Source organism: Rhinolophus ferrumequinum, chromosome 11 (assembly GCF_004115265.2).
Source record: "Rhinolophus ferrumequinum isolate MPI-CBG mRhiFer1 chromosome 11, mRhiFer1_v1.p, whole genome shotgun sequence".
Classification (NCBI taxonomy): domain Eukaryota; kingdom Metazoa; phylum Chordata; class Mammalia; order Chiroptera; family Rhinolophidae; genus Rhinolophus; species Rhinolophus ferrumequinum.
Genome location: NC_046294.1, coordinates 74,951,876 through 74,965,455, shown reverse-complemented (window position 1 = coordinate 74,965,455; position 13,580 = coordinate 74,951,876). Strand labels below are relative to the sequence as shown.

Genomic DNA, 13,580 nt, shown 5'->3' with positions numbered 1-13,580 from the left:
AAAGAGAATGAGCTGTAGAGCTGGGTAAGCATTGATTTCCACCGCAGCTCCATCTCTTTCTAGCTGAACATCCCTGGGCAGGTTACTTAGCTTCTCTGAGCCTTACTTGTCTATAAAATGAGAAAAAAAAATCATCTTACTTTCTGGTTGTTCTGAAGATTAAATATAAAAATGCACATCGATTTCCCATTACTGTGTCTAGCATCTAACTGCGTTCAATAAATATAATTTTTACAATTAAGAATTCCTGAAACTATGGAAGTCTGGTCCTTGAGTGTTCCCTCTGGGAGTCACCAGAATGACAAGATTCCACCACAGTTCGGAACTGGTACTTCAGAAAGGTCTTTGTGGCTTCTGCTTAATGAGACTCTCAATCAGCTTTCCTGTACAGAAGTCAGACAAACTAGTGGGTTGACTCTGATCTATTTTCAAAGACAGCTTCCTTGCTGGCAAGTGTTCAATTTACAAGAACAATTGCTAGGTTTTCAGACATATTGCCAAATCTCACCAGTACAGTGTTTCTCATGGTAGCTCATTTTTAAGTTTAATATTTCTGACAGAATGCCAAAGTTGATTGTTGCCGTAGAAAAACGAAGATAGATGAGTCTACACCATTTTACACTTCTTATTTCTTTTAGGAATCTTAGATGAATGTCAGCTGAGTGTGAAGATGTACTGTTCATCACTCTCCCAACTTACTCTTTAACTTTCATCTCAAAGAAGCTTAACTTTTGTGAACCATCATGGTTCAATAGACCGTGAAAAGATTGAGTATTATAAATAACCCACTTGCTATTACCACTAGTTATTGCCAGTTTCTTTTTCTCATTACTCTTTCTTTTATATACAGATCATTTTACATTTTGTACTTACTGTTTTGTGAAATATGGAATTGTCTTTTGCATTTTAGAAAGCTTCTGCTTAAGTGGCTAATTTTGCAAGGTCTGGATTATGGCAAGAAGGTGTGCTGATTTTACCTTTGTCCACCAGTTAGCCAATGTTTCTGGGGCCTGGGGAGTATTTTGTCTGCTCCACAGCTAGCACGGGGACTTTGCTTATAATGAGCCTCTTCCTTTCTTGTTGCTGGCTGTGTGCTGATGAAGTGGATGTTTACATGGAACCCCCTAAATTTCTTCTGAAGAGCGTGTCTCAGTCCTTTGTTTCAGGCAGTGTCCTTAGAGAAGCCCATCATGCAGCTTGGCTTCCCAGCTGTCATCCATCTCCTGCCCTATCTGATGCAAATCAAGTAGGCTCCAGGCTACCCTGTTTTAGCTGGCAGCCTGCACTCAAGGAGATGCCACTAAGAGGCTGAAAAGTTAGAGATGGCTTTCATGGCAGCTCCAACTCTCTCTTTCCCACAAATATGCAGAAGCATACCCTATGAAAGACTGGAGCAAAACACAACTCAGAAAGCCTTTGCCATTTTCCATGTATGACTTAATTGTCCTTCCTTGTCTTCAGGTTCTTGCCTCTTCCATTTCTATCTATCCGAACTCTAACTTCATGGCTAACTTTAAATCCCACCTCCTCCATGCAGCCTTCCTTGATTTTTCTTTCCTCTTTAGAATTTCCACATGCCTTCTCTTTAATTATCATACGGAACTTATTGTATTTTACCCTACTAGACAATAAACTCCTTTAGAGAAGAGTCTACTCAGGCAAGGTAGTGATGTAGAAAGATTCTGGAGTTAGACATATGAATTTAAAATCTTTGTTTTCTTACTTACGGCCCTTAAACAAGTAACCATGACATATTGGACCCAAATATTCTCATTGGAAAAGGGACATAATAGTACTCACATTATAATTTGTTGTAAGGATTAAATTTCATCAAGTCCAGTGCTTGGGACACAGCATGCATTTCATAAATTATAGCTACCATTATTATATTAAAGCAGGAAAGTATATTTGGGAAAGAAGTTTTGAACAGCTAAGTGATGAAACAAATAGAATTTTTAGATAAACAACTTAAACATCTCTTTCCTTGAGAATCCTAGTTAATCCTAGAGAAATGGAATGTTAAAAATTATATGTGTTAATTATATATGTATAAAATGTATGTAACTAATTACAGTGATGGGGTTAAATGGCTTCCTTATATAAAGTACTTTTTGGATGTTGGGAAGACTGCACAGAGGCCTCGTCATGTTATAAGACCAGTAGAGTTACCTTCTGAAATCCAAGTATCTGGCACGAACATCTTCCTGAATAACCTCTCCAGCCCCTTCACTGGAGTTTCTTAGGTATTTCTCTCATTCCCCAGTGTAACAATAATCTTAATAATCTTATCTTCTATATGCTCCCTCCTTTGTTCATTTGAATGTGTTTACCTGCTTACTTCAAAAACATTCAGCCTTTTCTAAATATGCACACCCATTAGAAATAGTTTTCTTTGTTCTCTCTCCTAAGTGATTACATGGAGGTATTTTACTTTGAATGAATTTTGTTTTGTGAGATTCATTTTGTTAAGACTTCAATTAAAGTATTGCTTCCACTTTGGATAAAGGATATAAACAGTGTATAAATTAATTTGTTTCAGCTTTGGCACATGATTAAATATCAATTATATTACACAAGAATTTATTTCAGCTCAGATGATCAAGAGAGTACTACTGTATTTTGCCATGTATAATGCACACCCACATTTTTGGCCCAAACTGTTAAGGAAAATGTCTTTCATTTTAATTTTTTAATTCAAATTTTTATTTGTTTATATTTAGGTGTTTGTTTTTTGTATTACAAAGGAATTTTAGCATTTATTTTTTAACATATTATGGTATAAGAAGTTTTATGTAACAAATAATTACAAAACACAAGAACAGACACAAGGTATAAGAAATTTTACATACAAACTTACGTACAATTTTATGATATTTACACATCATAGAAGGCCAAGAACTCTTTGTCGTTGCAAGTTCATTAAAGTTACAGTATTCCAATTATAGTATTTCAATAACAGGTATCGTTATTGATTTCTACAGTTACACTTTTAACTCATAAGCATAAATAAATAATTAAAAACATTTATATAGAGACGGAATTAGTACTCCCCATATATAATGTGCATCCCTATTTTTCCCTCACAAATTTGGGCAAAAAAGTGCACGTTATACGTGGCAAAATACAGTACTGGTAAGTACATACAATAAAAAAATATAGACTGCAGTTACCTTTCACCCGTAAGCCTTTAAAAATGTCAAATGCAAAGTAAGCAAACAGTGCAAGGGTGGCTCACCTTTCTAGGTCCTGTGCTCTTTAGCTCAAACACATCCATTGTGTAATTGACCCTACGTCCATAGTGGTCAAACTGAACATTCCCTGTCAGCCCTTGAATTCGAACCTATGAATGAAAAAGAAATTCCAAACATGTATTCATTTGCCATTTCACTTATAGAAATCTCAACTTCATCTGCTAGGCTTTCCACCACACATGAGTGTGGAACTATAAACTATAAGCAACTCACGAAAGAAACCATGGGATATGTGAGCTACTGAGATAGAATCTGAAAGAGGAATATCAAAGGAATATATAAGCAATTCTACTATATAAGATGAATATGTTTCATTTTATAAGTTTTCTGTTGTAACTGACACAATACTTTCTCAGTATTGAAGTATTGTTTATAGGAATGGAAATACGGTTTGTTTATAGTTACTTTTTAGTTTTATCTATAGATCCACATAATAAATAGCTCTGATAACCACATCAGATCATATTTCTCCTTGCTAACATTAAGATACAAGAAGTTCAAAAATATTAATATATTTTTGAAAATGTGCAACTGTATTTTATTCCAAATTTCCTTTTTATTGATTTTTACTTATGTTCGGAACCCATGGCACTTCAGAACATTTAACATGTAATATTAAAAATGTAAACATATTACAGTAAACATTCTAAAAGTAGTAAATAAATTATTTCATCCAAAGTTACAAGGCAATTTAAAGATCTGCTGAGGTTGTCATTAGTAGTGTTTTCCAAATATTTCTGGTTCTTCCCCATTCTGGGCCCAAGGTTAGGTTTGTATTTCCTGAATCCTTTGGGGTTAGCGAGGCCTATATAACTCTTTTCTGACAAATGAGTTGTGAACATATGAGATGAGCATCACTCCTAGGCTAGAGTTTAATTACCAATTTGAAACCTTCCACAACTTTATTTCACTTTGTAGTGTTCAAAATGGTAGCTGCTCTGTCAACCTGGGTCTCTGAGTGATTACAATAAGCAGAGTGCCCCTGCTAATCCAGTGTGTGTTAGTGAAAAATACTCTTCTATGGTTTTAAGCCACTGGAACTTGGGCTCATTTATTACTACAGCATAACCTAGCTTATCCTGAATACGCATTTACGGAAGATATAAACACCACTATTCTACCCAGTATTCTCTTTAGAAATGTCTCAGAAATGATAATGACTTCATATATATTAAAATTACAATTGTAATATATATTTATTCTCAGATAAATTATTCTGTTTTTTTGAGTACTCCACTTAAACAGGACTGTAAAATAAATTGAATTTAAATAAAATTCTGAGTTACCTGTTTGAGTGTCCTTTCCATGTCAATTCCCTGACCCCATGGAGCAGCAGGGTTTGCCAGACAATCTCCAGCATTTCCTCTCCTTGAAATATCAATTTTCTGCCTTCTAAGATTTCGAAAAGTTTCGGCCATAACAAGGACTCCATCATAAGTCAGAGCAGAGGTGTACTAACAAAGTGAAAGTAATTATAATGGTAAGTGTTAAAATCTTATCAATCACCAAAAATAGTCTGGAGACTTTGTGGATTGATGACATCAAGCACCATCCTGTCTGAAAGAGTTAAATTACCGATAATTAATTGACTCTAGCTTCAGAAATTTCTATTATCGCTTGATTATAAAGACGGTATACCAAATTTTATTATTCTGATTTAAAAAGGAGAACACATATACTGAAAAATAAAAATTCTAATGCACAGTTGTCCAGCAGTTGGGAGAAGGAAGTCTTTAATCAGCGAGATCTTTTTGTTGCATCCAAGTCAAAACACTAAAGTGTAAAAAGCCAAGTGCAGTGTTGCCGCCACAACCTGCCTTGTTGAGTGAGCCTTTTTCTGCGGTTGAGCTCCAGGAGGGCCGGGATGTCTCATTCTTTTTCTCCAAAATGCCTTCCAAGGTCCCCTGAGATTTAATACATGTTTATTGACGTGCACTGTGTATACCACTGTTCAGTTCCTCAGAAGAATGAATGGAAATGTTTATTGTTACTCATATACTGTACGCCAGAAATAGCATCTACTTATGTAACAAATGTACTTGCTCCAGTCCCTGTGCTAAATAGGACTGAATATTGTTATGCCCATGCCTGCTAAGTGTGTTCTGGAAGGTGAAGCCATTTCTCTAAGTTTCCACTGTAACTTAGGATCAAAGTCAGGAAGTGAGATAAGACTGTCTGCTTTGTGATAATCAATCACCCAATGCTTCTCTTTGAGAAAACAGAGCCCTCATGATAAGATTATTAAGGTTAGGAGAGGAAGTAAGAAAAAAACTGAGAAGAAAATGTAATTTGTTAGGGGGGAAAAAAACAAAAAAACAAACACAGGAAATACTTGACTTTGACTAGAGAATTCCTAAGCTCAGGGAAATCATGGCACGATTTTTTTGAAGCGTGGCAGAGCGTCCATTGCCAATCACAACAATAACTACATTACCTCAGGAATTCTACATTGTCAATTCCATATGATTAACACATTCTAAGACTGTACAAGGGGTAATTTTGTGCTGTGGAATATGGACAATGATGTCCTTGATTTGTTGATTATAAACAAAGAAAAATCATGTGAAATTCAAATTGTAGAAAGTAAACACAGGCAGTATGACTATTAGGCATAGCAGCTAGCATTTCAGGGAAGAGAAAAACTAAAATCTGGTTAAGATAACGACTATATATTCTAACAGAGAAAACTTTCAATGGTAGAGAACCTCATTAAAAAGCTTCATCAGAAAGATGTAAACGAGACATGTAAACATAGAGCCTTGCTATATATTCCTCAAGGACATGACAAAAAAGGCTTAAGGACAGACATACACCTTCACAATCGGAATGGGGTGGCTGAAGGAAATTAAGGTGCTTAAACCAGGTGACAAAACAAAAATGAATATATCTCCGCACCTACCTGAACCAACACATCTTTGAGTATAGAAAGCCTTCAAATCATGTTCTGGTAGGACAAGAAAATAAAAACGAGAAATAAAGTAGAACTTGCTAAAGACATATGCAAGAGAAAAATGCTAGTATTTTAGGATCAAGAAAGGAAAAATGAAAAATATTGTTGCTTTTTCAAGAGGGAGAAAGACCCTGACAAGAGAGAGCACCAAAAAACAAATGTATTTGCTGTGTTTTAGAAAGTCCATTCATTGGTATGAAACAAGTGAACTAGGAGAAAAAAACAAACAAACAAAAAAACAGATCACACACAATGGAGCAGAGCAAAGCAGATGTTCAGCCGGAGTGGCTAAGGCCTTTGCTAGGTCATAAAGCTGACAGATGGAAAGACGCAGCAGTTTACATCTTTAGTCTTTACCTTTTCAAAGGATTTAATTCATTTCCATATGTCTTACGGTACTAAAATTCAAGAAATCATATTTATGGGCACACACTTCTTGATGGCATCTAGAAAACTCTTATTCCCATCACACTTTATTTTGGTGCAGGGTAAAATTAGATGTTTTAAAGAGTTATTTACTGCTTTAACCAGTGGTTAGAATGGTGAAATGAGTTCTGTTTACCAAGGTTTGTAGATAACAAGATAAAGTTTGGCAGAATCATAAGGCAGTCACAAGAGTCTGGGCTTTGAGAAGAAAGGACTAGACTAGTTCTAATTCTGCTACTCATAGTTTTACAGGAAAATGGAGTATGGTGTTTAGCTATGAAACACAAAATAGAGAAAAACCAAATAAAACAAGATAATAATGATTATTTCCTGTGGTTATTGGGAGGATAAACTTTCATATCAAATCTGAGAGCTCTTTGAAAAATGTGTTAGATACCGGCTAGAAATGGTGAGGACTACAAAGATGACTGAAAGATGGTTCCTGCCCCAAAGGTGTTTGTAAACATGAAACAGTAAGTAGACAAATAATTATGGTAGGTCCTTGGTGAACATGACACAATCAAATATTATTCACATTACAAAGGAGAAAAGGGTCAATTAGCTGGAAGACTAAGAAAAGGCTTCATAGGGAAAGTGGAATTGGAAATCAAAGGTTGGAGAATGGTGAGGTTTGGACGGGTGGAAATGAAGATGGAGTACAGCTGAAGTGGAGCAAGAACGCAGGGACTGGTAAGGAATGAACAAATTTAAGGCAGTTCAACTCCTCTGGCCAGAAAGGGAGCAGAGGGACATATAACTGGAAAGACTGGTTAGGACTATGTTGTGGAAAACCTTTATTCCAGAAGATTTTTTTTGAAGGCAGGGAGTGACAAGATCGAAATTGCAATTTAAATCTTGGTTGAAAATACTAAAAACATCAAGTATAATTTAATTAAGTACATTTGTCCTCTTTATTTGTGGATTCTGCATTTGCAGATTTGCTTGCTTGGTAAAATTTGTGACCCCCAAATCAATACTTGCAGCAAGTCATTTGCAGACATGGGTAGCATGGTAAAAACTTGAGTCACCCAACACACATGATCCTAGCCGCAGTCAAGCAAGGCACGGCTCTGACTTCTTTTGTTTTGTTTGTTTTCTTTTTAAATTTTTAATTAAAAATATAGCTAACATACAATATTGTATTAGTTTCAGGTGTACACCATAGTTATTTAACATTATATACCTAAAGAAGAAACCACCATGATAAGTCCAGCAACTATCTGATTCCGTACCATGCTATCACAATATTATTAACTATATTCCCTATGCTGTACATTACATTCCCATGACCTATTTGTTTTATACCTGGAAATTTAGATCCCTATTCCCCTTCCCCTTTTCCTCTTTTTTAAATTTATCAATTGTAATTGACATTCAATATTGTTATTATTATTTTCTGAATTAAATATTAAAATAATTTTAATGTAATCACTTCATTAATATTAAAATAATATCGAGATAAACAGAGCATAGGTAAGTAGAAAAAGAGCATCAAATGCATGTGCATTATGGCTACAATTTTTTTTTTAATGTTTGCCTTGCATTTTATTACTTTTTTTTTAACTAGGTCTTTAGTTTAACTATTACATTGTTTTGTACACCTGAAACTAATAAAAAAATTTTTCAATATTATTTTATATTAATTTCAGGTATACAGCATAGCAGTTAGACATTTATATAATTTAAGAAGTGATCCCCCTGACTAGTCTAGTACCCACCTAGCACTATACATTGTTATTACCATATCATTGAATATATTGCCTATCTTTTTAGTTTACATCCTCAGGACTATTTTGTAAATACCAATTTGTACTTCTTATTCCCTTCACCTTTTCACCTTGCTCTCCAAGCCCCTCCCATCTATCACGCCAACAAATCTAGTATGCATCTGATACCATACACGGTTATTACACTATTATTGACTATATCCCTTATGTTATACCCTATATCCTCATAACTACTTTGTAACAACACATTTGTACTTCTTAATCCCTTTCCCTTCTTTTGCCCACACCCCCAACCCCCCTCCCACCTGGCAAGCATCAAAATGTTTTCTGTATATATCTATGAGTTTGTTTCCATTTTGTGTATTAATTTTGTTCTTAGATTCCACATATAAGCGAAATCTCATTTGCATCTGTCTTTCTCTGACAATGTCCACTCAGCAAAATACCCTCCAGGTCTGTCCATGCCTCTGCAGATGGCAAAAACACATTCCCTTCCCTGGCCGGCAATATTCCTTTACATAGATGTAACAACCACTCCTTATCCATTCATCCATCAACAGATGCCCAGGCTGCCTCCACCTCTTGGCCATAGTAAACAATGCTGCAATGAATACATGAATGCACACATCTCCTCAAAAATAGCTTGGGTTTCTTCAGATAAATATCCAGAAGTGGGATTACTGGGTCTTTCTTTGTCTCTTGTTATAGTCTTTGTTTTCAAGTTTGTTTTGTCTTGTATAAGTGCTGCTTTTTTTTTTTGCTTTTTCTATTTTCATGTAATATTTTCTATCCCATTACTTTCTGTCTGTGTGTACCTTTCCATCTGACGTGAGTTTCTTGTACGCAGTATATGTAAGGGTTTTGTTTTCTTATTCATTCAGCCCTCCTATGTCTTTTGATTGGAGCACTAATACATTTACATTGAAAGCAGTTGTTGATAGATATGTGGCTATTGTAATTTTATTATTCATAATTTTATTTTATTTTTCCGTCTAAAAAGTCCCTCTAACATTCCTTGTAATACTGGATTGGTGATAATGAACTCCATTAGCTTTTTCTTGTCTGGGAAGCTATTTATCTGTCCTTCGATTTTAAATGATAGCCTTGCTGGGTTGAGTGGTCTTAGTTGTATGTCCTTGCTTTTTATCACATTGAGTATTTCCTGTCGATCCCTTCTGGCCTGCAAAGGTTCTTATTGAGAAATCAGCTGACAATCTCATGGGAGCTCCCTTATAAGTTACTAGTTGCCTTTCTATTTCTGTTTTTAGGATTCTCTCTTTGTCTTTAACCTTTGTCATTCTAATTATAGTGTGTCTTGGTGTGGGCCTGTTTGGGTTCATCCTGTTTGGGACTCTCTGTGCTTCCTGGACTTGTATGTCTATTTCCTTCACCAGATTAGGAAAGTTTTCAGTTATTTTTTCTTCAAATAGGTTCTCAATCTCTTGCTTTCTCTCTTCTCCTTCTGGTACCGCTATGATGTGAAGATTGTTATGCTTGATGTTGTCCCAGAGGTCTCTTAAACTGCCCTCATTTTTTTAATGCTGTTTTCTTTTCCCTGTTCTGATTGGGTGTTTTCTGCTACCTTGTCTTTCAAATTGCTGATGCAATGCTTTGCTTCATCTTCAGCCTGCTGGTGATTCCTTCTAGTGGATTATTCATTTCAGTTATTGTATTCTTCACTTCCGACTTGTTCTTTTCTGTGGTTTCTATGTCCTTTGTTATGCTTGCTATCTCTTTGTTGAAGTTCTCACTAAGTTCCTTGAACATCCTTATAACCATTGTTTTGAACTCTGTCTGGTATGTTGCTTGCCTCCATTTTGTTTAGTTCTCTTTCTCAATTTTTCTCCTGTTCTTTCATTTGGAATGCATTTCTTTGTTTCCTAATTTTGGCTGCCTCTCTGTGTTTGTTTCTATGAATTAGGTAGATTTGCTATGCTTCCTAGTATTGGCTGGGTGGACTTACATAGTAGGTGTCCTGTGGGACCCAATGGCACAATCTCCCTGGTCATCTGAGCCAAGTGCTCCAGGAGTGTCCCTTGTGTGGGTTGTGTGTGCCCTCCTGTTACAGTTGAGCATTGATCTCTCTATTGGCACTCAGTGGGTGAGATTAAACCTCAGGCTGACTGCTTGTGGTATTTGGCCATGTCCACAGCTTATGGGCTGCTGTGTGGGAGGTTTACCCCACTGAGTAGGATTTGCCCCAGTGGGCTCTGGTGACTTGAGGTCACCCTTTTTGTGTGCCACTTGTGGGACTAATTGGGTAGTGCTCTGCTGTAGTCTGAAGCCAATCTCCAAGTATAAAGGTTCCGAGGCCTCTTGGGAGGGTGTCTGATGCAGACCCAGGTCAGCCATTGCCTGTGACTGGCTGGGGGCTACCTGGTTGTCGTGCAGGGTGTCAGGCGGGGTCTCTGGTCCCACTCCCCACATAAGAATGCAGGACATGGTGAGGCCAAAAAGGAACACCCACGGAGCCATAGGTAGGGGAGTCATACCACCACACTGTCACTGGCGGCTGGGTTGGAGACACAGGAACCAGGAGCAACACAATTCTCAACCCTCACTGTGCCGCTTGCAGACTCAGCCACCATCTTCTTGCTAGCTCCCCCTTTTTTTCTGCTAGCCTAGCCACGGCAGTTATATTAGTGGCCAATGGCTCAATGGTTACAGCTGACGGCGAACTAGCCACAGCTGATGGCCATTTGATCACAGTCAATGGCCATTTACTACCTGAGCTAGCACCTTTCTATGTGAGGCCGAGAGCCTGAAAACTGCTTTTTGGGGCTCTGTCCCCACACTGGTAGGAGCTACAAAACAATCTGCAGTTGTTGGCTGCCTGTGCTAAACCAGGAGGTGTGTGGTAGAGGCCACACTGCAAACTGAGGATGGTTGCCACCAGTATCAGACCTGGGGCAACACCACAAAAAGCCAGGACACCTGGAGGCCTGCTGCCCCCTGCCAGCTCCCTTAAGGTTCAGACACTGATAAAGCCTCATGCATTACGTGAGTTAAGTAAGGCAGTGAGTGCCTCAGGGAGTTACTAGAGTGGGAAGAGTTGTGGTCACCAGGTTAATGTAGATTCTTGTTTGGTGCCAGTGCTGAGCCTGGAGTGACTCAGCAAAAGTCTCAGAGCATACTGAGGCCAGTAGCCACCACATGGGGCTCGTGGATTCTGATAGATTTCCTAGAAAGAATATAATGCAGGAGGGGCTAGCTGCTCGCAGAGAAAGTGCCTCCAAGTTGAGTGAGTTGGGTGGGGTGGCGTCCCAGCTGAATCAACAGGGTTGAGTAGCTGAGCTCATCAGGCCAATCAGATTCCAGTTTGGCCTGTGGGGGTGGGCTCAACATAGGAAAGATGGCGCCTGCCTGCTGGCTGCACGGGAAGAGGAACTCTCACCAGGAAAATGCCGACTGTCTTCCAGTCCTCCCCCTGAAACCACACACCTCAGTCTGTCCCCCTCCCCCAGACGTCTCTGAGGCCCTCCAAGTCATGGTCCCTTCGCTGGAGCCCAAGGTGAGTGCCTGCGAGTGAATGAGTCTGTGCGTGGGCTGTTTAAGAGGACGCTGGGTTTCCTGTAGCCTTCTGTCCCACCCGAACTTCCCAGCACTGATACTCTAGGCTGGGGAGCCTGGTGTTGGGGCTTGGGGTCCCTCACTCCTCTGGGGAAAGCCTTCATGATTGAAGTATCCCTCCTGATTCTCAGTCGCCACAGGAAGGTTTGGGGCCTGTTCATTGTGTGTCTCTGCCCCTCCTACAAGTCTTGACGTGGCTTCTTCTTTATATTTTTAGTGATAGGACTTCTGCTTGGCTAGACCTCAGATGGTTCTCCAGGTTGATTGTTGTGCAATTTAGTTGTAATTTTAATGTGTTCATGGAAGGATGAAGGCACAGTGTTTATCTACTCTGCCATCTTGAATCTCCCCAACTTCTTGTTATATTGTAAATAAGTATCCTTTTGTGGTCTATTTAGTGCCAGGTTTTTCAGCTTTGTGCATTTTGCTGATGATTTCACTGTTTAAAATGGCCCAAAAGTATAGTGCCAAACTGCTGTCTAGCGTTCCATAGTGTAAGAAGGCTGTGATATGCTTTATGGAGAAAATGCGTTTATGTTAGACAAGCTTTGTTCAGTCATGAGTGCTGTTGGACAGGAATTTAATGTTAATGAATCAACAATGTATTAAGGTGTTAATACAATGTAATAAGGTGTCTTTAAACAGAAACACAATGTGTTATGTGTTGATCACTTGACAGCACGTGACAAGAAGATTGCAGGACCCCAATTTTGTATTTTGCCTAGGAACAAGCTTTCAGTATTCACTCATTCAGTGTTCATGGCAACTTTAGAACATACTACTGTGAATAAAGAGAATTGACTATATATATATTGGTTAAATGGCTATTGAATGCCTTGCATCATGTTAAGAACTGTGAAAGATGAGAAAATTATATGTATTTATATATAAAACAAAGTGCTCAAAGCTGTGGCATACATAAGTCTAATTGGAAGTTATGAAATAGGAGACATTGGAATGGGGTAAAGGCAAGACAGGGAAGGACTTATGACACCAATATGTCCAGATGCGGGGACCACAGTGGACACTGATGATATGTTAATATTATCACTGAAATGAAAAGAAGTAACAAGGAGGTATAAAACACTGCCAAAAAAGTTGAAGCCCATTCTAGTTACTAAAGCTCAGAAGGTAATAAGATCTTAAACAGATTATTTACAGAAGAAATGCTGAGATAAATAATGGTCTGACAACAGAATGTGTGAGGAAGGAAGAAATAAGATTGTCTCATGAGGAAGAGACAGGCAGGAGAGTCTCTGCATACACTGATGACAGAATGAGGGAACCATGCTGTATAGCAAACTGTCTAGATTAGAAATGTGTTCAACAGGAAACTTCACATTCTTCTTTTTGTGTATTAACACTTGATATAATTGAGCTTTAGGGATGATTTACCTCAGAGCCTACTGGAAGGCAAAAGGCAGACTAAAGCCAGACTAAAAGACTTCTCAAGGTTCTTTTAATCCTGAAGATGATATGCATCTTGAAAAAGTTTTTGGCTTTTTTATATGTTTTCATATATGTTATCTAAGCATGAGAAGTGGTGTAAGAGAGTGGACAATGCACTTGTCTAGGATTCAGAGAGCCCATTATTTGGTCCTGGGCATTCCACAAACCTGGTTCTTGACTCAGGGACAGCCAATTAACATACCAGTT

The 13,580-nt window shown here is 38.1% G+C and overlaps 1 protein-coding gene across 6 annotated transcripts in view; it reads right to left on the bottom strand.

The window, feature by feature from the left end:
* GRIA4 (glutamate ionotropic receptor AMPA type subunit 4) overlaps window positions 1–13,580 on the bottom strand; it is a 368,916-nt gene that overhangs the window by 66,138 nt on the left and 289,198 nt on the right. For all 6 annotated transcript variants that reach the window (XR_004424402.1, XM_033120550.1, XM_033120549.1 and 3 more), the window contains exons 8-9: window positions 4,538–4,705; window positions 3,236–3,340 (exon numbers count right to left, since the gene is read on the bottom strand). Coding sequence is in view for 5 of the 6 variants with exons in the window: in XM_033120550.1 (XP_032976441.1) it covers window positions 3,236–3,340; window positions 4,538–4,705 (273 nt within the window). In the remaining variant the exon portion in view is untranslated. The remainder of the gene's footprint in view (window positions 1–3,235; window positions 3,341–4,537; window positions 4,706–13,580) is intronic.